This window comes from Coregonus clupeaformis, chromosome 1 (assembly GCF_020615455.1).
Source record: "Coregonus clupeaformis isolate EN_2021a chromosome 1, ASM2061545v1, whole genome shotgun sequence".
Lineage (NCBI taxonomy): Eukaryota > Metazoa > Chordata > Actinopteri > Salmoniformes > Salmonidae > Coregonus > Coregonus clupeaformis.
In genome coordinates, this window is record NC_059192.1 from 58,696,078 (window position 1) to 58,722,716 (window position 26,639).

At 44.4% G+C, this 26,639-nt stretch overlaps 1 protein-coding gene across 1 annotated transcript in view; it reads left to right on the top strand.

The window, feature by feature from the left end:
- The first annotated feature begins 471 nt into the window (after positions 1–471).
- Positions 472–26,639, top strand: part of LOC121583166 (carbohydrate sulfotransferase 15-like) — a 36,053-nt gene continuing 9,885 nt past the window's right edge. Inside the window, exons 1-5 of the mRNA XM_041899372.2 lie at positions 472–758; positions 19,331–19,472; positions 21,471–22,165; positions 22,331–22,673; positions 23,731–23,874. Of these exons, the coding sequence (XP_041755306.1) occupies positions 21,683–22,165; positions 22,331–22,673; positions 23,731–23,874 (970 nt within the window). The 5' untranslated portion in view covers positions 472–758; positions 19,331–19,472; positions 21,471–21,682. The remainder of the gene's footprint in view (positions 759–19,330; positions 19,473–21,470; positions 22,166–22,330; positions 22,674–23,730; positions 23,875–26,639) is intronic.

Here is a 26,639-nt window from a genome sequence, read left to right on the forward strand (position 1 = left end):
CCCTGGTGACGGGAGAATCTGCCACACTCCCGCTGAATGTGGCCAGGCTGGCCACAACCCCAGCAGACAATGGGAGTTGATGATGGGATATTTAAACCCTGCTAGCACCCATGAGAACGATAACACACCCACGAACACAGAACACAATACCGGGTCGTTACAATATATATGTGTTGATGTTTAATCAATGTGGAAAACTGATTGGATTAGCAAAAAGTAATTAACGTAAGGTCATTTCGGTTTTTCCACCCAACTTTTAACCTTTTTGTTGATTTCACCTTGAATTCACGTTAGTTGACAATTCAACCAAATATAAATCAAAACTAGACGTTGAACTGACGTCTGTGCCCAGTGGGGATGTTCGTTGTATTGCTCTGATTATTGCGGCTGTCCAGTATACTTTATCTCTTCCCTTGGTCCCTCCCTCTCTTCAGTCTCCCGGACTCGAGCGGCTGTCCAGTATACTTTATCTCTTCCCTTGGTCCCTCCCTCTCTTCAGTCTCCCGGACTCGATTGCAGCGCGAGAGACGAGATGGATGGTCTCTGAACGTTTGCGATCCATCCAGTGGTACATTATAATGTTTGAGAGCTATCCAAAACAACGCAGTTGTGAATTCATCATAATGTGTCCGTGTAAGCTCGTATACCTTACCTCATTGAGATAAAATGTAGTAAATGTTTTATTACCTGAATGGATATGGAATGTTCATGAAGAGCGCGCAAAGGAGTCGCGTTGATTGATTAATCGGATCTTGAATGTGAGTAACAGCAATATAATATATTACTTGCATGGGTACATTTAACTGTTTTTCCACCGATATGCAAATCAAACTAAGTTTGTGATCTTACTGAGGCATAATAATGACATCATTCTCTCGTAGGCTACTGCTATTCCACCTAGAAATATTTACCCAATTCATAGGTTGTACTATAGCCTTCACTCCAAACTGTGATGTTTTTTATAAAAAAAATATAATGAAACCTGCACTTGTTTCTAAGAACCAAAGATTTGGCAGAAATTGAATTTTTATGAATTAGCCTATCCTGAAATGATTTAATTGATTTCAATGCCACTGCCAATACTGATAATTTAGTAACAGTGACCAATTTGGTGAGCTATCAACATTTTAAAGTTCTCATCTTGGAATCAAACTAGAGTTTTAACACATGAAGAGGAGCTAGTTTGTTTAAGAATTTATGTATGTACTCCTACAAGAGATTGCATTAGAAGATATCGAAAGACAAATCGATGCTCTCAGGTTGAACTAAAAGTATACAGATTAATTGAATATTACATCCACTAACATATTCTCACTCTACACTATCAGGCCCAAGTTGAATGCCAAATTGCACTTCTACCTCCACAACCATGATATATTACAGTGGTGCCTGGTCAGGTAGGAGCTGTGTCAGAGTTGTTTCTAAGCTCTTCTCCTGAGGCAGACTTATTTTTCCTCAGTGAACAGCTGCAGGAATATCTCTCAGTGTCATTCCTTGGGGTTGAATCTACTCCTAGTCCACCAGACATCAAACTACAAAAGGCTATTTCATGAGGCAGAATTAACAAGTTAACTAAGAAACAGTTCAGAATGTCCTTATTGTCCTCAGCAAATCTGAAATCAGGTTTCTTCTTTCTCACAATAATGGTTTAATTACTTTATATCTGACTGCACAGGCTTAGGGTAAACACACACACACACGCACACACACACATACACACACACACTGCTCTGTCAGGCTGTTAGGTAGGATGGCAATACCATATCTTATTACAGTAATCATCCACCAGTATCCAGAGGTGTTTGATGTCTGAAGTAGGGGTACAATCTGTCGATCTGCCAGATGTCAGAGCACCCACTGTTTCCTTCTGACATTTTGTGGTAGGCTATTGCTCAGGGCTCTGACATGAGTCCATGTCAGATAGACAGATGACCTTTGGATAAATCTGTCTCTGTTGACTCATGTTGACATACACTTAAAGTGCCTTTGAGCAAGCAATGGGGTAAAAAAGTAATAAATACACGTTTTATTGTCACATACACCGGATAGGTGCAGTGAACATTTTTGTTTTACAGGATCAGCCATATATGGCGCCCCTGGAACAAATTAGGGTGAAGTGTCTTGCTCAAGTGCACAGCCACAGAGTTTTCCACCTTGTCGGCTCGTGTATCCAAACCAGCAACCTTTCGGTTACTGGCCAAATGCTCTAACTGCTAGGCTACCTGCTGAGAGGTGGGTGGGGAAGTTGGTGGACCTCACCTCAACGCTGTCTCCCCAGACCCTGTTTTTCCTAGTATGTGTCCTACCCTAGAGGCTGACTCACTATACTAGAGGATTCGTGGTCGCCCATAGGGTGAGAAAAGGTCTGGAGATTTTGAGACGCCAAGGCTATGCTTCTCTTGGCAGTATGTTGGACACTAAGGTAATGTTGAAAGCATGCAAAGAGAGATTGCTATGGTGTAGCTTACCCTGCCATCCAGGGTAAATTGGGGAAAAATATTTCCAGTCATTTTAGGAATAGCTTTTGTGTGTGTTTGTATGTGTGTGTGTATATGTGTGTGTGTGTGTGTGTGTGTGTGTGCGCACCAGTTTGTCTTGGAGGACCACACTCAGAACCATAGCAGTGGTGATGACAGTGTGTGTCTCTAAACAGTTTCACAGTGAGACACTGCTGACACCAGTCCAGGGACGAGGAGATGCCAGGTGGAATGATAGATAGACTTCCTGATAGAAGCTTCAGTGTGAGGCTTTGCAGCTACACAGTGCCACCTTCGTGGAGTACAGTAGTACCGCAGACCTCCTTGGAAAGCTTCTGCTCTTTTCAATCCTCCATATAGCTAGCTACATCCTGGGATTGATACAGTCTTAGAAAAAAGGGTTCCAAAAGGGTTCTTTGGCTGTCCCCATAGGAGCAACCTTTTTGGTTCCAGGTAGAACCCTTTTTGGTTCCAGGTAGAACCCTTTCCTACATGGAACCCTGAAATGTTCTACCTGGAACCAAAAGGGTTCTACTGTACCTAGAACCAAAAAGGGTTCTTCAAAGGTTTCTCATATGGGGACAGCCAAAAAAACCTTTTAGGTTTTAGATAGCACCTTGGGAACATTCCTAGAACATTAGATAATATTCCCAGTAAGTTCTAGTTAGGGCTTTATCAAACATTAGGATGATAACATCTCAAAAACATTCAAATAATATTTTATTTTTCTTCAAATAATGTTTTGAATGAAATATCCTTGGAATGTTCTCCTAACATTCACTAAAATGTTGTGCACAACATCTGTAACAACCACCACAGAACATTCCCCCAAAAGTTCTCATTCGGTTTCTAGGTGATGTAATAACACAATGTACGAGTAATGTTTTCCCAGTAAACCAAAATTGGTTCTGTGAAAGTTCTCAGATCATTCGTTAGGTTGCAAATGTTCTCAAAACACAAAAACTGTCCAGTCGTGCTGATGATTATACCATGTGTGTATAAAACTTTCGCCTGATATTGCAAGAACGTTTCTAGAATACATTAAATCTGTTCTTTAAAAGGTTCCCAGAATGTTTCATTAGGTTGTGGGAAACATCTGGTGAGAATATTGTGGGGACTTCACATAAGATACTGTATATTCCCAAAACATTAAAACCATCCAGTTGTGTGGATGATTCTACAATTTTCATTTAGGGTGCAAAAAACACAATCAACATGTGAAGTTCATAGGAGCATATCAAAATTGGTGTCAAATGAAAGCTAAGTCAAAATTTTTCTTTGGAAATGAAGGCATACTGTAGATACATTTTTCAACCATTTTCCATCTTAAAAATGTGGCTTAAGTAATGGCTTTGATTTCTGGTCAAACAGATGGAAAAGGGGTCTTCCAGAAAAAGTCGTAAAAGGTATCAGAAATACATCACAACACAAAATGATTGACTTAAAGACCCCTGCCAACCAATATCAACACATATTTCATTTTGGAGAAATTGCTTTTCTTCTGTAAATGTAAGAAATATTGCCATGTGCCTTGTAATTCCGTTACCAAAAACCCACATATCTTTAAGCTATACAATAAGGCCATGACAACAACAAGACAACAGCCACACAGTGGCGGAATAAATTCAACTACACATACGTTTGTTTCATCACAAAACCGAAGAGCAACATCTGTCTGGTGAAGTCCACAAAGCAAATATTGCATGTAACAAACAGTTATATGACCTGCAGCATCGTCAACAAGTTAATGTTGTCAACAGTTTACTAAACAACTACTGATTTAGAACCACGGAGTTACTGCAAGTCAGCACAAAGACAGCAGGAGCACTGCCTCCGCTATTCTAGCACCATTTCAACTTAAACATTTAAACAACAAATATGCTTAGTTTAGTACACTGAAAACAAACTTAAAGATACCAAAAACTATTTAGTCCAATCAATGTTGCTAATGTGGCTGTCCATGGTACTGATTTCTGTCGGTCTGTGTGTGTGTGTGTGTGTGTGTGTGTGTGTGTGTATGTGTGTGTGTGTGTGTGTGTGTGTGCATGCTTGCGTGCACAAGTAAAAAAAAAAGTGGACTCACCCTAATTGTAGACTAGTTTAACGTCAATGCCTTCCTCCTCTCTCTCATGTTGGCATAACGGTCTATAGCTCTGTACACTTTTACTTTTTGTTTTCATAGGCTACCTAGCTGAAATACTTGCTAGTCTAACTTCCTCGCATGGGCAACAATGACCAGCTAAGTTAGCTAGCTGGTCAACGTGAGCCTACTAGGCTACATCTAGGCTACATATTGAACTTCAATCGTCTCAGGCCAGTGGCACAGTATATTAATTTATGGTTAGATCAGAATCGCTGTCACAATCATTAGCCTGTACAGAGAATTAAGTTAAAACCACAAGTCCAAATCCCCATCTCCATCCATGGCTTAGGAAAAAGCCGATTTAGCAAGCTAGCTACTGCAGGACCAGAAACAGACACGTTTTTCTGACAATGATGATGTTTTGCTCAGGATGGGATTTAATTGGTGTGAAGAGAAATCCAAACTGGCCTCCCTTGGGAGAGCGTTTTCCTGTACCAGGACAACCCACAGTTGAGCTCAGCTCAATGCTATTGGCTAATTATTTTATACTTTTTTTATCACGGGAGGCCAAATGCTTGATGGCATCAATCAATCAAATGCTACGGCGACAACATGTCATACTCTTTTGTTCCAGACAGTATCAGATACATGGGCTACACATACTGAGACAGATGGGTGCTCTTTCCCTCGCTCTGATGATTTATCTGGTGAGATTCAGCCACTTGTGAATTGACGGAAAATTATGAAAACACAGAGAGACGAAAGAGCAAATTTTTTTTTTTTTTTTTTTTATTGGTCAAATGTTTGGAGAAGCCTGGCTTCCCTTGGCATCCAAGTGTTAAACAATCAAAATATATTTTATATTTGAGATTCTTCAAATAGCCACCATTTGCCTTGATGACAGCTTTGCCCACTCTTGGCATTCTCTCAACCAGCTTCACCTGGAATGCTTTTCCAACAGTCTTGAAGGAGTTCCCACATATGCTGAGCACTTGTTGGCTGCTTTTCCTTCACTCTGCCGTCCGACTCATCCCAAACCATCTCAATTGGGTTGAGGTCAGGGGATTGTGGGGGCCAGGTCATCTGATGCAGCACTGCATCACTCTCCTTTTTGGTAAAATAGCCCTTACACAGCCTGGAGGTGTGTTGTGTCAGCCCAAACCAGATGGGATGGCGTATCGCTGCAGAATGCTGTTGTAGCCATGCTGGTTAAGTGTGCCTTGAATTCTAAATAAATCACAGACAGTGTCACCAGCAAAACACTCCCACACCATAACACCTCCTCCATGCTTTACGGTGGGAACTACACATGCGGAGATCATCCGTTCACCCACACGGGTCTCACAAATACACGGCGGTTGGAACTAAAAATCTCCAATTTGGACTCTTTCCACCGGTCTAATGTCCATTGCTCGTGTTTCTTGGCCCAAGCAGTTCTCTTCTTCTTATTGGTGTCCTTTATCAGTGGCTTCTTTGTAGCACTTCGACCATGAAGGCCTGATTCACACAGTCCCCTCTGAACAGTTGATGTTGAGATGTGTCTGTGACTTGAACTCTGTGAAGCATTTATTTGGGCTGCAATTTATGAGGCTGGTAACTCTAATGAACTTATCCTCTGCAGCAGAGGTATCTCTGGGTCTTCCATTCCTGTGGCGGTCCTCATGAGAGCCAGTTTCATCATAGCGCTTGATGGTTTTTGCGACTGCACTTGAAGAAACTTTCAAAGTTCTTGAAATGTTCCGTATTGACTGAACTTCATGTCTTAAAGTAATGATGGACTGTCGTTTCTCTTTACTTATTTGAGCTGATCTTGCCATAATATGGACTTGGTCTTTTACCAAATAGGGCTATCTTCTGTATACACCCCTACCTTGTCACAACACAACTGATTGGCCCAAACGCATTAAGAAGGAAATAAATTCCACAAATGAACTTTTAAGAAGGCACACCTGTTAATTGAAATGCATTCCAGGTGACTACCTCATGAAGCTGGTTGAAAGAATGCCAGGAGTGTGCATAGCTGTCATCAAGGCAAAGGATGGCTATTTGAAGAATCTCAAATATGAAATATATTTTGATTTGTTTAACACTTTTTTGGTTACTACATGATTCCATATGTGTTATTTCATAGTTTTGATGTCTTCACTATTATTATACAATGTAAAAAACAGTAAAAATAAAGAAAAACCCTTGAATGAGTAGGTGTGTCCAAACTTTTGACTGGTAGTGTATGTTTCACAAGTTTGGATAGCACTGTACAATACAGTGAGTAGAGCACAGTATATAGTACAGTACAATACAGTACAGTAAAGAAAAGTAGAGTATAGTAGAGTAGAGTGCATTATATTGTACTGTATACTACTGTACTGAACTATACTCTACTGTACTGAACTCTACTGTACTGTACTCTACTGTACTCTACTGCACTGTAGTGAACTTTACTCTACTCTACTCTGCTGTGGAGTATTGTACTGCACTGTACTCTACTGTGCTCTCCTTTTGCTGCGCTGTGATGTCAAAACTTGTGAAACATGAGGAGAATGACATTCATATCCATAATGATGCATTTCTGTGTAGTACAGATCAGGGACCCATGATGTAATTCTGTTTCCGTAATTCCGTTATCGGGTGTAAATCCACTTCACTTACTGTAGTTCAATAACTAACATTTATTTTTTCAAACTCAAAGTGCCATGTTATAGCTGACACCCCATTATTTCTGCAGACATCTTTGAATCTTAATTCCGAGCAGATATTTAACAGAGTTTTTGGACAACGTAATCACATAAAAACCTGAGGGAGATTTTAGTGTAATTCCGTTACCAACGTTTGCATCTACACAGTTCTTCCACTAAATTAGTTTTTGTACATTTGTCAGTGGAAACTGTTAAAAGTAGTCCTTGTGCATAGAGTTGTATGGTTTGTTAAGCTTTGAAATCATAGTTTTTTGTTTGGCATACATTTAAAAGTAAAAAAACGGTGTCAAAGCGTAATTCCGTTACAGTGGAATTGCCCCAATGGATTGTCTGTTGCCTTCTTATGCTTTCCACATTCAGTCGTAGTTTCACTGCTTCTGGATACCCCCTTTCCCCATCTGTCGTCTTCCCCCTGTCCTCTTCCCCCCTCACTGAAAATGCACGTGTTAAACAGTAGTAGGAACCTTTCAACATTTCTCTGCTTGTTATGATGTGTCACGGTCCCACACTTCAACAGAAACATACAGAGCTCAGCTCAAAACCACAGCTGGGTGCCATATGTCTCAGTACTGGACTGCAATTACTGGTCCTGAACTAGTCAAGACCTCATAGATGAACATAGTGTCTGTTGGGAATTACTCTAATTACACTAGGCTAATTCTCCTTATCTCTCAAGTTATGGGAAATGGAAATACAATATGGCTCTTTAGTGTCCTTTCAAGCCCCCAAGTTTTTTGTTGCTCATGTGTTATGTAATAGTTGCTGCTGGTAAGAGTCTTTAGTTGAATATATATTCAAGCCATATCAATGGGGTTGTGAGTTAATTAATTTACAGACACAACACTCATACTGCACATGTCAGGAGTTCATATATTGATGATCATTGTGGTTGTATGTTCCTTCAATTATCAGACATGAAAGTGAAAGCCTGATGTTAACATAGTTCAGTTCTCTTTTTCTGTAACTAAAATAATGGTGTACCAATGAGTTACATTAATCAGACTTCCAGATCTCTGTGTTCTAAGAATACATTTTAATTTCCCTGTCAACATCTAGTCAGACTGACTGTGGGCCAGGCCTACAGCTATGTACAGTACACTACCTGGATGCACTTACTCTCAATGGAGGATGATGATGGGCTCCCGAGTGGCGCAGTGGTCTAAGGCACTGCATCTCAGTGCTTGAGGCGTCATTACAGACCCCCTGGTTTGATTCCAGTCTGTATCACAACCGGCCGTGATTGGGAGTCCCATAGGGCGGCGCACAATTGGCCCAGCATCGTCCGGGTTTGGCCGGTGTAGGCCGTCATTGTAAATAAGAATTTGTTCTTAACTGACTTGCCTAGTTAAATAAAGGGAAAATAAATAAAATTAAATGGAGGATGTGCTGTTATTCCAAAGCGTTTCATGCCTTATTCCCGCAGTGCCTAGATTTTACTTATGGGTTTGCACAATATAAATCACAAGTTTGCTCTTGTGCAATTGTTCAGTGTTTTTATGCTGTCTCTTTCCCATTCCCAGAGAATAAGACTGTCTGGTCTACTGCCAATAGCCCCTCACAGAGTGTACTGTACCAAGACATTCCTCTGGAAGTGGTAAACATGTAGATAGCTGTATTACTCTTCTGACTACTCTGCTAAGTCTCTGGAATGACAGAGTATTAACAGATAGATGGACTGCACAACAGTCAGGCAAGAGTGATCTACATTCAGTCAACGGGAGAGGAAGGAGCAATGTAGAAGGGGTACAGCAGATGGGGTGTAAGGGGAGAGAGGACATCGCCTTGGCCTGGGTTTTGTGGTGGAAAAGAGAAGACTGCTAGATATTGGACGCAATATTTTTCATTTCATATTTTATCTGACATAATGGCATTATTGATAACCCACTCTCTATAACATTTTATTTCCTCCTCCTTTTTAGTAGTCAATCATCCCCAAAGCAGATATTTGTGAAGGCTGTGAATACTGAGAATATATTATATTTTTCACACTCCCATTCCAGAACACGGAGATGGATGAAGTCGAATACTTTAAACGAAGGAGACATCCCCTATGATAGCACATTTTGTCTTTGAAAGCCTACCTAGGAATCCCACTGGGCTGCTGCCTGTCACATTCTCCTACAGCACAGAGAGGGGGTGAAGATGGGTCTGATTGCTCTGTCTGTGTGTGTGTGTGTGTTTTTTTTTTGTTTATGGATGAATGTGAGTGAGTGAGGGGATGGAATACAGTGCATTCGGAAAGTATTCAGACCCTTTGACTTTTTCCACATTTTGTTACGTTACAGCCTTATTCCGAAATGGATTAAAATGTCCCCCCCCTCATCAATCTACATACAATTCCCCATAATGACAAAGCAAAAACAGGTTTTTAGACATAAAAAACAGAACTATCACATTTACATAAGTATTCAGACCCTTTACTCAGTACTTTGTTGAAGCACGTTTGGCAGCGATTACAGCTTTGAGTCTTTTTGGGTATGACGCTACAAGCTTGGCACGCGTGTATTTGGGGAATTTCTCCCATTCTCCTTTACAGATCCTCTCAAGCTCTGTCAGATTGGATGGGGAGCGTCGCTGCACAGCTATTTTCAGGTCTCTCCAGAGATGTTTGATCGGGTTCAAGTCCGGCCTCTGGCTGGGCCACTCAAGGACATTCAGAGACTTGTCCCGAAGCCACTCCTGCGTTGTCTTGGCTGTGTGCTTAGGGTCGTTGTCCTGTTGGAAGGTGAACCTTTGCCCCTTTCTGAGGTCCTGAGCGCTCTGGAGCAGGTTTTCATCAAGGATATCTCTGTGCTTTACTCCGTTAATCTTTCCCTTGATCCTGACTAGTCTCCCAGTCCTTGCAGCTGAAAAACATCCCCACAGTATGATGCTGCCACCACCATTCTTCACCTTAGGGATGGTGCCAGGTTTCCTCCAGATGTGACACTTGGCATTCAGGCCAAAGAGTTCAATCTTGGTTTCATCAGACCAGAGAATCTTGTTTCTTATTGTCTGAGAGTCCTTTAGGTGCCTTTGGGCAAACTCCAAGCGAGCTGTCCAGTGCCTTTTACTGAGGAGTGGCTTCCGTCTGACCATTCTACCATAAAGGCCTGATTGGTGGAGTGCTAAAGAGATGGTTGTCTATCTGGAAGGTTCTCCCATCTCCACAGAGGAACTCTGGAGCACAGTCTGAGTGACCATCCGGTTCCTGGTCACCTCCCTGACCAAGGCCCTTCTCCCCCGATTGCTCAGTTTGTCCGGGCGGCCAGCTCTAGGAAGAGTCTCGTGGTTCCAAACTTCTTCCATTTAAGAATGATGGAGGCCACTGTGTTCTTGGGGACCTTCAGTTCTGCAGAAATATTTTTGTACCCTTCCCAAGATCTGTGCCTCGACACAATCTTGTCTCAGAGCTCTATGGACAATTCCTTTGACCTCATGGCTTGGTTTTTGCTCTGACATTTACTTGTCAACTGTGGGACCTTATGTAGACAGGTGTGTGCCTTTCCAAATCATATCCAATCATTTGAATTTACCACAGGTGGACTCCAATCAAGTTGTAGAAACATTTCAAGGATGATCAATGGAAACAGGATGCACTTGAGCTCAATTTGGCTGGTCCTCACTACATGTTCGTCGTCAAACCCACTGGCTCCAGGCCATCTATAAATCACTGCTAGGCAAATCCCCGCCTTATCTTAGCTCATTGGTCACCTTAGCAGCACCCACCCGTAGTCTGCGCTCCAGCAGGTATATCTCACTGGTCATTCCCAAAGCCAACACCTCCTTTGGCCGCCATTCCTTCCAGTTCTCTGCTGCCAATGACTGGAACGAATTGCAAAAATCTCTGAAGCTGGAGACTCTTATCTCCCTCAATAACTTTAAGCATCAGTTGTCAGAGCACCTTACCGATCACTGCACCTGTACACAGCCCATCTGAAATTAGCCCACCCAACTACCTCATCCCTATATTGTTATTTATTTTGCTCTTTTGCACCCCAGTATCTCTATTTGCACATAATCTCTTGCACATCTAGCATTCCAGTGTTAATACTATTGTAATTATTCTGCACTATAGCCTATTTATTGCCTTACCTCCATAACTTGCTACATTTGCACACACTGTATATATATTTTCTGTTGTATTTCTGACTTTATGTTTTTTTTTACCCCATATGTAACTCTGTGTTGTTTTTATTGCACTACTTTGCTTTATCTTGGCCAGGTCGCAGTTGTAAATGAGAACCTGTTCTCAACTGGCTTACCTGGTTAAATAAAGGTGAAAAAAAAAAGGGTCTGAATACTTATGTAAATAAGATATTTCGTTTTTTATTTGTAAGACATTTGCAAACATTTCTTAAAACCTGTTTTTGCTTTGTGTGTATATTCATGAGTAAAATGTTTTCTTTAATCAATTTTAGAATAAAGCTTTAACATAACAAAATGTGGAAAAAGGGAAGGGGTCTGAATACTTTCCGAAATAAATGTACATGTGACTGCATAACCTATTCCACATGAAATAGACCGATATTCATTTTTACACATGAAAATTTAAATCTGCCTTCTTGATATCTACCATTTTATATTAATTACAATCAACATTTAATGTCGGACTGTCACAGCAGTGTGTCTTTCTGGCGGTAGTCCCTCTCTCTTCAACATGTCTGAGGATTGGGCATGGAGAAAGACCAGGGGGAACAATCAGAGGGACAAATACTGACAGGTGGAAAATGTGATGGAATGGAGTAGGGAGTGGTGTGCGTGCGTGCATGTGTGTACCTTGGTGGACAAATGTGTGTGGGCAGTGGCACAGGGAGAGAGACCTGCTGTAATTGGCTCTTGGAGGCTGAGAAAGTAAAACATGAGATTTGGGGCTGCAGGGTTTCCATGGCCCTGAGTCTGTAGGCATCTGGCTTGTAACGGCATAGTATTAAAAGGTGGAGATCTGCTGCATCCCTCAGGCTGAGCTATTTTTTACATTTCCTGTTGTGTATTCAGGTTCATTCCGTGCCCTCCTTTGTGTGGTGGGTCGGGTGGGTTTTACATTAACTCATTCCCCAGCAGCAGGGCTGAACTCTAACCCAGATGGAGTGGATCATTGCCATACCCGTCGACAGCCCACATCTTGACGAGACACCCTCCACCCTGTCCCATTAATCACACTGGCAATGTCGAGTGTTACATTTTTTTTTTTAACCGTTATTTTACCAGGGAGGACATAGAGACCTAGGTCTCTTTTTCAAATGTGCCCTGCACAATACAACACAAATATACACATTAAAATACAAAAACACAGTCAAGGGAAGCGCAAGTCAAAAATCACAAATCACCCTGAAAAACTGTTACATTCCTCCACAAATAATTCCCCAATCAATACTCTAAACTGCACGAACGCCACCAGAACATTAAGATTAAATGTATTTAGAATGTTGTTATTGTAACAATGATGCTGGGAGCCAGGAAGCATGTGCAGTTGGTGAGTTTAATAAAGAACATAGAGTGATGCAAAACAAGAGAAGCGTCTGGACATGAACACAGAATCAATACTGCCTGAAGAGTGATGCTAGGGAGTGCTAGATAAAGGGAAAGTAATCAGGGTAGTGATGAAGTCCAGGTATGCCTCATGATGGGGCGCAGGTGTGCGTAATGAGGGTTGCCAGGTGTGCGTAATGATGGTTTGCCAGGACTGGTGGTTAGTAAACTGGCAACGTCGAGCACCAGAGCGAGTGAGCGGGAGTAGACGTGACAGTTCCCCCCCGCCCCCCCGGATGCGCGGCTCCAGCCGCAGGACTGCGCCGGCCAGGGTGACGGCCCCGAGGGCGAGGTGCGGTCTGGTCCGGACGCCGAAGGTGGAAATCTCGGATGATGTTGGGATCTAGAATGTTGTCCACCGGAACCCAACAGGTACTGGAGCCGACCCTCACAACATCGGGAGTCCTGGAGGGATCTGACGGCATAGGCGGGGCTTTCTTCGATGTCCAGGGGAGGCGGACGGGTGTCGTAGGGGCCTGAGGAGGGAAACATGAAAGAGGGTGAGATTCTGTAATTAGTGGGGAGCTGTAATTTATATGTTATCTCGTTGACCCTCCAGAGGAGGGCCCCACAGACCCGGAGCTCAGCTTCTTACAGGACAGGCAGAGTGGGAGGTTCCTAGTGGAGAGCCAGACGCGATCACCAGGATGGAACATGGGAGCCTCATTGCGGTGGCGATCCGCCTGCTCCTTCTGGTGGCGGACGGCACGTTGGAACCTCACGTGGGCATTGATCCAAACCTCTTCTGCATGCCTGAACCACTCGTCCACCGCAGGGGCTTCGGTCTGACTTGGGGTCCACAGAGCCAGGGCAGGCTGATAACACACTGGAAGGGAGTCAGCCCTGTGGAGGAGGGACGCAATGAATTCTGAGTGTACTCCGCCCAGGGAAGGAATCGGGCTCGCTCCCCCTGCCGGTCCTGTCAGTGACTCCTCAGGAACCTCCCCAGCTCCTGGTTCATCCTCTCCACCTGCCCGTTAGACTGAGGCCGGTACCCGGAAGTGAGGCTGACCGTGACCCCCAGCTTCTCCATGAAGGCTTTCCATACCTGTGATGTGAATTGGGGGCCACGGTCAGAGACGATGTCCTCCAGAAGAACATAGTGCCGGAAGACCTGCTGGAACAGTGCCTCAGCAACCTGGAGACCGGTAGGGAGACCAAAGAGGGATAAAATGGCAAGATTTAGAGAATCTGTCCACAACCACCAAAATGGTGGTGAAACCATCAGAGGAGGGGAGATCAGTGACAAAATCAATGGACAGATGAGACCAAGGACGCTGAGGCACGGGAAGGAGTTTCCCTGCTGGAGCGTTCCGGGGAGATTTAGTTTGGGCATATACGGAACAGGAGTTGACGTAGCGAGTGACGTCCTTCGCCAAGGTAGGCCACCAGTACTTTTCGGAGATAGATTGAATAGTGCGGGAGATACATGGATGTCCAGCAATGACAGCTGTGTGCGCCCAGGTCAGCAGCTGATCCCTTATCACTGTGGGAATGTAGATGCGCTCAGGAGGACAGGTGGTGGGTGCGGGATCCCTCTCCAGGGCCTGGCGAATGTCCACATCTATGTCCCAGACCACGGGGGCAACAACTCGAGAGGGTGGAATTATGGGTGCACTCAAGGCAGGAACCTCTTCCGAATCGTAGAGATGGGACAGGGCATCGGCTTTGGTGTTCTTTGAACCTGGGCGATATGTCAGAGTGAAGTCAAATCTAGTGAAATCAAACGGCCCACCTTGCTTGGCGCGGTTTCAGCCACCTCGCTGTCTGTATTTTCTCCAGGTTCCGATGGTCGGTGAGGATGAGAAATGGGTCCTTGGCGCCCTCCAGCCAGTGTCTAAACTCCTCTCTAAAGCCAACTTCACCGCCAGGAGCTCCCGATCGCTGACATCATAGTTCCTCTCTGCAGGAGAGGTTCTTTTGAGTAATATGCACAAGGATACAATTTCTGTGGATTACCTTGTCGTTGGGACAGGACAGCCGCCACACCCACTTCTGAAGCATCCACCTCCACCACGAAGGGCAGCGTAGGATCTGGGTGTTTGAGCAATGGGGCGGAGGTGAAACGTCCCTTCAGTAGGCGGACGGCTTCGTCAGCTGCAGGACTCCACCCTAACTTACGGGGACCACCCTTGATGAGAGAGGTGAGAGGAGAGGTGATAGAGCTAAAGTTCTTGATGAAATGGTGGTAGAAGTTGGCAAACACCAAAAATCGTTGTAACCCCTTTATGGTGGTTGGGACTGGCCATGACCTGACAGCATCTACCTTCTTACCGTCCATCATCACTCCTTGCAGGCCGATCTGGTAACCCAGAAAGGAGACAGCCTCCTGATGGAATTGGCACTTCTCCGCTTCTACATGTAGGTGGTTAGCCAGGAGGCGTTCCAGGACTACTCGGACGTGAGCGATGTGATCATCCAAGTTAGCCGAGTATACCAGGATGTCGTCGATATACACAACCACCTGGCTTCCGAGCATCACCAAGTACTCGTAGTGACCAGACACTGTGCTGAAAGCTGTCTTCCATTTATCCGCCTCCCAGATGCGGATATGATTGTAAGCACTCCGCAGGTCCAATTTGATAAAGAACCGGGCCCCGCGGAGCTGTTCGATCTCTGCTGGCACCATCGGGAGAGGGTAACAGTATTTAGTGGTGATGGCATTCAGACCTCTGTAATCAATGCACGGGCATAACCCTCCATCCTTCTTTGCCACGAAGAAGAAGCCCGCCGACGCAGGAGAGGTGGACGTGCGGATGAAACCTTGTTGGAGCGCCTCAAGGATGTACTCCTCCATAGCCTTAGTTTCAGCCACCGACAGAGGGTAGATGCGGCTGCGCGAGGGCGCAGAGCCTGCAAGCAGGTAAATGGCACAGTCCCAGGGGTGATGAGGAGGGAGACAGGTGGCGCTGGTCTTGGAAAAAACCTCCCGAGGTCTTGGTATACCTCCGGGATGTTGGGCTGAAGGGCAACCACAGGACTCTCAACCGACGTGGAACCACAGGGGAAGGGAAAGCAGGTCCTCCGGCATTTGGGTGCCCAGTCTGTGATTGTTATGGCTTTGGAGCTATGGGAGGCCGAGGATGATCTTGTGTATGGGTGCACTGATGATAAGGAAGGGAAGGCTTTCTTGATGTATGGACTCCACGGTGAGGGTGAGTGGTGTTGTGATGTGTGTGATAATCCCAGATCCCTGTGGTCGATTATCCAGCGCTTAAACCGGAAACGGAGAGTGGCTATGAGGTTATGTTCAGGGAGGAGGCAAGGACCTGGTCAATCAAATTCCCTGCGGCACCGGAATCCACTAGAGCTGTAGAAACAATGCATGAGGCACAGCCAGCTAGTGAAATCGATAATAAAAAGGGTTTGGTGGAAAGTGATTATGATGGAATACTCAAGCCTAACCCAGGAGACGGATGATCACAGGGCCGTCCCTCTGCTCTCGTGGACCCCGGGATGGAATGTACCGGACACCATTGAAGCTGGTGCCCTTCTTGACCGCAATAGGGACAGAGCCCCAGCTATCTCCGATGGCGTTGCTCAGCTGCGGGGAGGCGTGTGGCCCCTACCTCCATGGGTTCAGGCTCTGACTCAGAACGGTCAACGAAGGAGGGAGAGAGGCGATGGGGGTGCCGACGCTCCCGAAGCAGGTTATCCAGACGGATGGCCATCGCGATGAGTGCGTCCAAGGAGAGGGTGTCGTCTTGGCATGCCAACTCCGTCTGGACCTTTTCACGCAGTCCTCTTCTGAATAGGTTGCGGAGTGCCGGCTCATTCCATCCGCTGGATGCTGCCACTGCCCGGAAGGTGTACTCCGCAGTGGTCTGGCCATCCTGCCATAGTTGGAGTAGGCGCTCACCCCCCTCTCTGCCCTCTGGTGGATGATTTAAGACTCCTCTGAACAGAGCCATGAAGCCCTCATAGGAACCCAGCCCTCCTCTCCTCTCTCCCAGACGGCCATAGCCCACTCCAATGCCAATCCGGTCAGCAGGGAAATAACTGTGGCAACCTTGGACCTCTCGGTGGTGGGGGCTCCCATCTGATGAGCGAAATAGAGGGAGCACTGGAGTAGGAAGCCACGGCATTTGGATGGAGTCCCGTCATATTTGTCCGGGAGGGACAAACGGGCATTGCTGACCTGGGCGGACTGCTGGATGGGCTGGGGTGCTGGCTCGCTGGGTCGACTCGTGGGAGAGAATCCTCCGCTGGTTGGAGGTGACGCCCCTCGGGTAATGTCGAGACATTGAAGAACGCAGAGGACCTCATCCATAGCCGTCCCCAGTTGCGCCAGCTGGTTGTGGTGTTGACGAAGTGGATGTCCCTGTTCACCGACCATCTGGGAGGTGTCTTGATTCCCTGCTGCTTCCATTTTTTGAGGCAGTTTTCTGTAACAATGACGCTGGGAGTCAGGAAACAGGGGCAGTTGGTGAGTTTAATAAAGAACATAGAGCGATACAAAACAAGAGCAGCATCTGGACATAAACAGAACCAATACTGCCTGAAGAGTGATGCTAGGGAGTGCTAGATAAAGAGGAAGAAATCAGGGTATTGATGAAGTCCAGGTGTGTAAATGTAATGTAAATCTCCCTTCCCTCCACCATCACCACCAGTACCAGTACCAGTACCACCACTGTCCTCTCATCCCATAAACACTGTCTTTGCATGCTGGATACTGCATACTGGAACTACACCTTGTGGAGATGACCTCAAACACATTGCATTTTTGTTGTATTTTTTACTTAGCTCAAAAGCATTTAAGTGCATTCGGAAAGTATTCAGACCCCTTCTCTTTTTCCACATTTTGTTACGTTACAGCCTTATTAAATACCTTTTTCCCTCATCAATCCACACACAATACCGCATAATGACAAAGCGAAAACAGGTTTTAATAAATTTTTGCAAATGTATAAAAAAAAAACGGAAATACCTTATTTACATAAGTATTCAGACCCTTTGCTATGAGACTCGGAATTGAGCTCAGGTGCATCCTGTTTCCATTGATCATCCTTGAGATGTTTCTACAACTTGATTGGAGTCTACCTGTGGTAAATTCAATTGATTGGACATGATTTGGAAAGGCATACACCTGTCTATATAAGGTCCCACAGTTGACAGTGCATGTCAGAGCAAAAACCAAGCCATGAGGTCGAAGGAATTGTCCGTAGAGTTTTGAGACAGGATTGTGTCGAGGCACAGATCTGGGGAAGGGTTCCAAAAAATGTCTGCAGCTTTGAAGGTCCCCAAGAACACAGTGGCCTCCGTCATTCTTAAATGGAAGAAGTTTGGAACCACCAAGACTCTTCCTACAGCTGGCCTCCTGGCCAAACTGAGCAATCGGGGGAGAAGGGCCTTGGTCAGGGAGGTGACCAAGAACTCACTTTGACAGAGTTCCAGAGTTCCTCCTCGGAGATGGGAGAAACTTCCGGAAGGACAACCATCTCTTTAGCACTCCACCAATCAGGCCTTTATGGTAGAGTGGCCAGACGGAAGCCACTCCTCGGTAAAAGGCTCATGATAGCCCGCTCGGAGTTTGCCAAAAGGCACCTAAAGGACTCTCAGACCATGAGAAACAAGATTCTCTGGTCTGATGAAACCAAGATTGAACTCTTTGGCCTGAATGCCAAGTGTCACGTCTGGAGGAAACCTGGCATCATCCCTACGGTGAAGCATGGTGGTGGCAGCATCATGCTGTGGGGATGTTTTTCAGCTGCAGGGACTGGGAGACTAATCAGGATCGAGGGAAAGATGAGCTCCAGAGCGCTCAGGACCTCAGACTGGGGCGATGGTTCACCTTCCAACAGGACTACGACCCTAAGAACACAGCAAAGACAACGCAGGAGTGGCTTCAGGAGAAGTCTCTGAATGTCCTTGAGGAGCCAGAGCCCCGACTTAAACCCGATTGAACATCTCTGGAGAGACCTGAAAATAGCTGTGCAGCGACACTCCCCATCCAACCTGACAGATCTTGAGAGGATCTGCAGAGAAGAATGGGAGAAACTCCCCAAATACAGGTGTGCCAAGCTTGTAGCGTCATACCCAAGAAGACTCGAGGCTGTAATTGCTGCCAAACGTGCTTCAAACGTGCTTCAACAAAGGGTCTGAATACAAATGCAAATGTTATATTTCAGTTTTTTATTTTAATACATTTGCAAAAAAATCTAACCTGTTTTTTCTTTGCCGTTATGGGGTGTTTTGTGTAGATTGATGAGGGGAAAAAACTATTTCATCAATTTTAGAATAAGGCTGTAACGTAACAAAATGTGGAAAAAGTTAAGTAGTCTGAATACTGTAAACATTGTGAGTAATTCAAATGGAATTTTGACTCACATCAACCTTTGGAACATTGAGCACTCATGGGGGCTACAAACATATGTTAGGATATACACAATGATTTTAAGTTATGGTAGAAATTACTGCAGGTGTGTGTTTATCAATCATTCCCTCCCACACTCTGTTTCCCACTCAAGTTCCATCACACATCGATTCTAGACACTTTTATTCCCATGGGCTTAATAATGCTTGTCTTTACCTCTCCCCCCTCTCTCCTTGTCATCTCTCTTCAGAAATCAAGCCTACCGTTTGGGATGTTGGATGCTGGCTCTGGCAGACAATAACCTTCCATGAGTTTTAAAGAGAGGACAGGAGACCCCCTCCATCAGCAACACCAGGACCAGGAGAAGAACACATTCAGCTAAGACCTTGAAAGTAGGATACAAACCTTTATAGGCTATCTACTGTCACATAATGTTAGTGGAGAGTGAGGTATGTTGAGCCAAAGGGGTATGTTGAGCCAAAGGGGTATGTTGAGCCAAAAAGGTGAGTTGAGTCAATGGGGTAAGTTGAGCCACCCTTTTTTCTAGGAAACCATGCACATAATTAATAATTTGACCAAATATTTAGGAAGAGGTCATCATTTCATGGAGTCTGAAGGAAGAAATCACATGAAAAAAGTGGTAAGCAAGTTAGGTCACCAACTCAAATTAATTTATTGTGTTAGAGGTTTCATGATACTTGTATCTAAAACAAAGTAGATACTTTAAAGATTGTTCTATACGTCAGTTGGGGTCTCTATAAGGTCCTAAACCTAGCATGAAAGTGCATCCTTGTAGCTGTGTGGGCTAATATAGTCAAAATGTTTGCCTTGGGGTAAGTTGAGCCAATGGTTGAGCCAATGGCAAGTTGAGCAAATTGAAGTGTTTTCTTCCAAGGTGTAATGCAAGGCATAGGGCCTGGCCTACATTAAAGGTGTAAAAAAAAATTACAAAGTGTTTGTTAGGTGTTAAGCCTGTGTTAAAATATGTTTAAAATGATTTAAGGACAAAAAACTGATTGTGATTGTGTTTAATTGTTTTTGGGAAATAAAGATGGACATGGTTTTATAAAGGTAGTGGTCATATTCTATTCAATACAGATTTGTAGGCAGATTAACATACCCTGTCCCACGGCTCAATTTACCCCATACCTGGGGTAAATTGTGCCAAGAAACCACTTTTTTTGGACAAGCTATGTTCTCAAAACTGTAATGTTTACATGAATTCAGATTATTTCTAGGGATGCACAACATTCTGAAATATATGTAGAAATCTTTGTTAGAAAGGATACTATATTTCCCTTGATGGAGTGATGCTGAATGTAAAACATGGCTCAACTTACCCCACTCTACCCTATTGAATATGTATTTTAACTAAATGTATTTTTAATTGCTGAATGTTATAGGTTGTATGATGACACATGGCTCAAGTAGAGTGTAACCTACCATTTTTGACAGCCAGTGCTAGAAATATGTGATTACTTAAAATTCACTGAAGTGTTTAGTGGCCTCTGTTTAATGAGGCCCCAGTGTGAATAGAACAACCATTATGCAATGAGGAATAACACTGTAAATTCATTGAATGTACCAAGTGTAATTCACTGTAACTGGGCTGGGATTTCATTTCAACATCCAGAGGGATTGTTAATTTGTATAAACTCTGGAAAGAAAAGAAAACAGAATGAATTATGGTTCCAGCAAGTGAGATGGAAGCATTTTGTCAGTCATGTGTCTGGAATTCTTCAGCACACAGGTCCAGAAATAATATTAACTTTCTCTATCTAAAAGACTGCCACACTGCTTGTCCACCTGTATCAATAGTACTGTTAATGTCACAAGAAAACCTTTCATCGCCAAATCATGACATATTCTTGGATCAACCTTTCATTTCCCTGTAGAAAAGAGGTTTAACGTTTTCTAAAATGTGAATGTTGATTTTAGCCTATAGTCAAAGGACTTTGATAATCCCTGAATGCAGAAGGTGAAGGTACAGACAGACCATTTTGCTTTCACAATGGAAGCTTTTGTACCCACTGTATGATCATTATCCCTAAAGCAGGGAAACATTACCTGACAAGAACACACTCTCTGCTATGAGCTTCCTGACAGGTTGCGATAAGTAATTGGGGTGAAATCAGACTTGCTAGTGGAGGAAGCAGAATTAATCTTACATGTCTCACATGTTAGATCACCCCTAACTGAACCCTAATCCTGGAATAATACTTAGCACCTGGTCAGGAAACAGCTGTGAGATGTACATAACAAAGTCCACAAAACACTATACCATTAAAGGGGGAAATCAATCACAGATGAATTGACCATTGCCGTGTCCAAAATGTTCCTCTGTTCTAACAACTGTTAAAAAATAAATATAATTATCTCTGGTTTGACAGGAGAACACTACTGTCTACAGGACAGTGACCAATGTGGTGCTACAGTACCTGTTGTGCATACAGCAACATTTGGAGCAGCCATGATGGATAAACCCCCTACTGCTCTACCACACACCTCCCATCCCACAATAGATGTGCCTTGATGTCCCCAGTCCCTCCCCTCTGACATCTACATCCCCCTCTCCACAGCCCTGTTCCATTCTGTCTACATAATGTCTCTCACAGACTACAAAAATGATGCCATTCCTCAAATGGACTACACATATGGCCAACTCTGCCCCATGGAAGTTGAGAACTACAGGAAGAGACCCACAATGCCTTGTTTGGACAATGTAGATGACGGTCACATAAGCCTTCCCAGTGTCCTGGAGGTGAGGCGGGTTCCTCTGTGGCCATTGGGCCCCCTGAGGAGTGTCACAAAGGTCAAGGTTATCAGCTTCCTGCTCGGACTGACGTTGACCTTCCTCATTATGGCTTCTTACGTCTTGGCCTGGGATAAAAAGGGTCTGATGCTGACACCGTCACCTTTTCACCTCAGTACTATAGTCAATCCCAGCAGCACCATCTCCCCTAACATGTCCTCTACCAAGGACTATGTCAACATTAAGCTCCTGGTGAAGTGCATTACATCTAAACTTGAGTTCAGCCCAAGGAAGCTGCCTCTTCTGAAGGACGTTGTCAATAGTGACTCTCATGTGAGTATGAGCAAAGTGTCTGGCCTGTTGTTTCATGTGTGCTGTTTTGTCTCAGGGCGAAAATCCTTTCAATCATTTATAATATCAAATAAGATAATACATCATTACAATTTTCTAGAACTGTTTGAAAAGTATTTGACATTGTATCTGTTTTGCACTTCCCAGTTGTTTTCCGTTATTCCTCGTCAGTTCCTCCCCAATATCAAGAGTCCATGCTGGTATGAGGAGCTCTCTGGGAAAACCAAAGTGGATCCTTACAGGAAAAACTTGTATGCAGTTCGCTCCAAGAGCTTCCGGACTGTCTGTGACTACCTAAGGAATCATTTCCAGGAACACTTGTACCACAGCGACGACGACAAGCAATACCGCCTGCGCTGTCTGCCATATTTCTACATCATTGGCCAGCCCAAATGTGGCACAACGGACCTGTTTCACCGACTACTTCTACACCCGGAGGTCAAGTTCAGCACCATGAAAGAGCCCCACTGGTGGACAAGGAAAAGGTTTGGTAAGCACTAGTCCCCTTGTCTTCACTTTGGTAGAGCTGCCCACAGAATTTGGCTTCCATTGATTTGGATGGAAAACTTTTACATTGGCTTCAACAGCCTTTTCACCCTGCCAAAATACATTTCCAGGGGGAACCACCAGTAATGTGTGGAATATTTCCATTGATATTCATATTACATCTATTTTGAGGTAATACAGTGGGCCTCTTTTCCCAATGATTGTGCCTAAATCTACAGTATGTACACTAGTAAAAATATAACTGAATGAAAACCCAAAGAGTTGCCTCTGTTATGATCATCTCCGCTTATATTTTCCCCTACAGTTATTTTTTCAAAACCTTTGTACAGAGTGAGTAAGTGTTGTTCTGGACCTCTACAGTAGTGTGTGGGAGATGGATGAGAAGAGGTCCAGCCCCTCCAGACTAGTGTCTGTTGTAATTCCTTTAATTGAATGGAATGCTTCAGGGTAGAGTCTGAGAGGCTGCGTAGGTGTCGGATCACACTCTGAGGAGAGCCATACTGTAGATCACACAGAGTGCATTGATTGCAGGCTCCATCGCCAAGTGGGTTTGTGGGCGTTCAAAGCAGCGGGGGAAATGGTTGGGGATGTTAATCTTTCTGCTAACAATGGATCAGAAAGGCAGCTACATCGGGTCGCCTGTGGCGACGTAGTCTGAGGTCTTAATCTTCTCTGAGCTCTGACAGGTGTGAAAATATGGACAGAACTTAATGTCAAAATTGTATCACCTTAAGCTGACAGAAGTTTTGGTAAAAAATATGATTTGCTTTTGAGAGGGGCTATAGTTATGATATACCATAGATGGACGGGGCCTCCTGTAGCTCAGTTGGTAGAGCATGGCGCTTGCAACGCCAGGATTGTGGGTTCGATTCCCACGGGGGGCCAGTATGAAAAATGTATGCACTCACTAACTGTAAGTCGCTCTGGATAAGAGCGTCTGCTAATTGACAAAAAAAAGAAAAAAAAAGAAGTGGATGGTAGTGAAATAAGATTGAATGATGAAGTCATTGACCATGATGTTGCTCTGCCTTGTGGTGCAGGTATCATCCATCTTAAAGATGGCCTCCTGGAGCGCTTCCTTGTGGAGGACTACCTGGACCTTTTTGACCTGGCTGCCTACCACATCCAGCAGGGAATACTCGGGAATACCTCTGGCGACGACAGCCAGCGACACCTCATCACAGGTAACCTACAGGTCATCATATATGTAGGTAATTTATATATACAGGATACATCTTGAATAATAATGTAGATAATTTGAAAGTCTTTATAAACTCTTGGGTTGCAATCTTTTCAACAAAGTTAGTCATAGAGGCTGCCGTCTTACTCTCTCTCTGTGTGTGTGTGTGTGTGTGTGTGTGTGTCTGTGTTTGTGTATTTATGTATATGTGTGGAGGAGGTGTTGTGTGATTACAAACCTCATTCAGTATTCATTGCCAATTCAGAACTTTTGAACAGATAAGAGCAGGAATGTGACCCTGATTAATACCAGAATACTTATTTTCTCCTCTCCTATGGACATTTAAGGTTTTGACATATTTAATTTGCTAAAGCCAACATAAGATTCAGTGTTATGTAGGAGTTATGAGAGGCTACTACTGATGTGTTATATTCACTTTTAAGTGTTATGACATTATACAACGGGTGGGTCTAATCCTGGATGCTGATTGGTTAAAAACGTGTTCCAGCCGGTGTCTATTCACTGTTGCATCTCACTGCGCAATCTATTGTCTCATCAGCCAAGCCAGACAATATATAAAGTTGATCTCCACTGTAAAAAAGTTGATCTCCACTTTTTGTTGACTTCTGTAATCGCAAAAGTCTTGGTTTCTTGCACATAAATATCAGAAGTCTACTTCCTAAGTTTGAGTTATTCACTGCGTTAGCACACTCTGCCAACCCTGATGTTCTAGCAGTGTCTGAATCCTGGCTCAGGAAGGCCACCAAAAATTCTGAAATTTCCATCCCCAACTATAACATTTTCCGTCTAGATAGAACTGCCAAAGGGGGTGGAGTTGCAATCTACTGTAGAGATAGACTGCAGAGCTCTATCATACTATCCAGGTCTGTGCCCAAACAGTTTGAGCTTCTACTTCTAAAAATCCACCTTTCCAGAAATAAGTCTCTCACTGTTGCCGCTTGCTACAGACCCCCTCAGCCCCCAGCTGTGCCCTGGACACCATATGTGAATTGATTGCCCCCATTTATCCTCAGAGTTTGTACTGCTTGGTGACCTAAATTGGGATATGCTTAATACCCCAGCCATCCTACAATCCAAGCTAGATGCCCTCAACCTCACGCAAATTATCAACGAACCTACCAGGTACAACCCTAAATCCGTAAACATGGGTACCCTCATAGATATCATCCTGACTAACATACCCTCTAAATACACCTCAGCTGTCTTCAACCAGGATCTCAGCGATCACTGCCTTATTGCCTGCGTCCGTAACGGGTCCGCGGTCAAACGACCACCCTCATCACTGTCAAACGCTCCCTAAAACACTTTAGCGAGGAGGCCTTCCTAATTGACCTGGCCCAGGTATCCTGGATGGATATAGATATCATTCCGTCAGTAGAGGATGCCTGGTTGTTCCTTAAAAGTAATTTCCTCTCAATCTTAAATAAACATGCCCCATTCAAAAATACAGAACTAAGAACCGATATAGCCCCTGGTTCTCCTCAGACTTGACTGCCCTTGACCAGCACAAAAACATCCTGTGGCGTACAGCATTAGCATCAAATAGCCCCCGCGATATGCAACTTTTCAGGGAAGTTAGGAACCAATATACACAAGCAGTCAGGAAAGCAAAGGCTAACTTTTTTCAAACAGAAATTTGCATCCTGTAGCACTAACTCCAAAAAGTTTTGGGACACTGTAAAGTCCATGGAGAATAAGAGCACTTCCTCCCAGCTGCCCACTGCACTGAGGCTAGGAAACACTATCACCACTGATAAATCTACAATAATCGAGAATTTCAACAAGCATTTTGCTACAGCTGGCCATGCTTTCCATCTGGCTACCACTAACCCGGCCACCAACTCTGCACCCTCTGCTGCAACTTGCCCATGCCCCCCCGCTTCTCCTTCACACAAATTCAGACAGCTGATGTTTTGAAAGCGCTGCAAAATCTGGACCCCTACAAATCAGCTGGGCTAGACAATCTGGACCCTTTCTTTCTAAAACTAGCCGCCGAAATTGTCGCGACCCCTATTACTAGTCTGTTCAACCTCTCTTTCATAACGTCTGAGATCCCCAGAGATTGGAAAGCTGCCGCGGTCATCCCCCCTCTTCAAAGGGGGTGACACTCTAGATCCAAACTGCTACAGACCTATATCCATCCTGCCCTGCCTTTCGAAAGTATTCGAAAGCCAAGTTAACAAACAGATCATCGACCATTTCGAATACCACCGTACCTTCTCCGCTATGCAATCCGGTTTCGAGCTGGTCACGGGTGCACTTCAGCCACGCTCAAGGTCCTAAACGATATTATAACCGCGATTGATAATAGACAGTACTGTGCAGCCGTCTTCATCGACCTGGCCAAGGCTTTCGACTCTGTCAACCACCGCATTCTTATTGGCAGACTAAATAGCCTTGGTTTCTCAAATGACTGCCTCGCCTGGTTCACCAACTACTTCTCAGATAGAGTTCAGTGTGTCAAATCGGAGGGCCTGTTGTCTGGACCTATGGCAGTCTCTATGGGGGTGCCACAGGGTTCAATTCTTGGGCCGACACTTTTCTCTGTGTATATCAATGATGTCGCTCTTGCTGCTGGTGACTCTCAGATCCACCTCTACGCAGACGACACCATTTTGTATACATCTGGCCCTTCATTGGACACTGTGTTAACAAACCTCCAAACGAGCTTCAATGCCATACAACAATCCTTCAGTAGCCTTCAACTGCTCTTAAACACTAGTAAAACTAAATGCATGCTTTCAATCG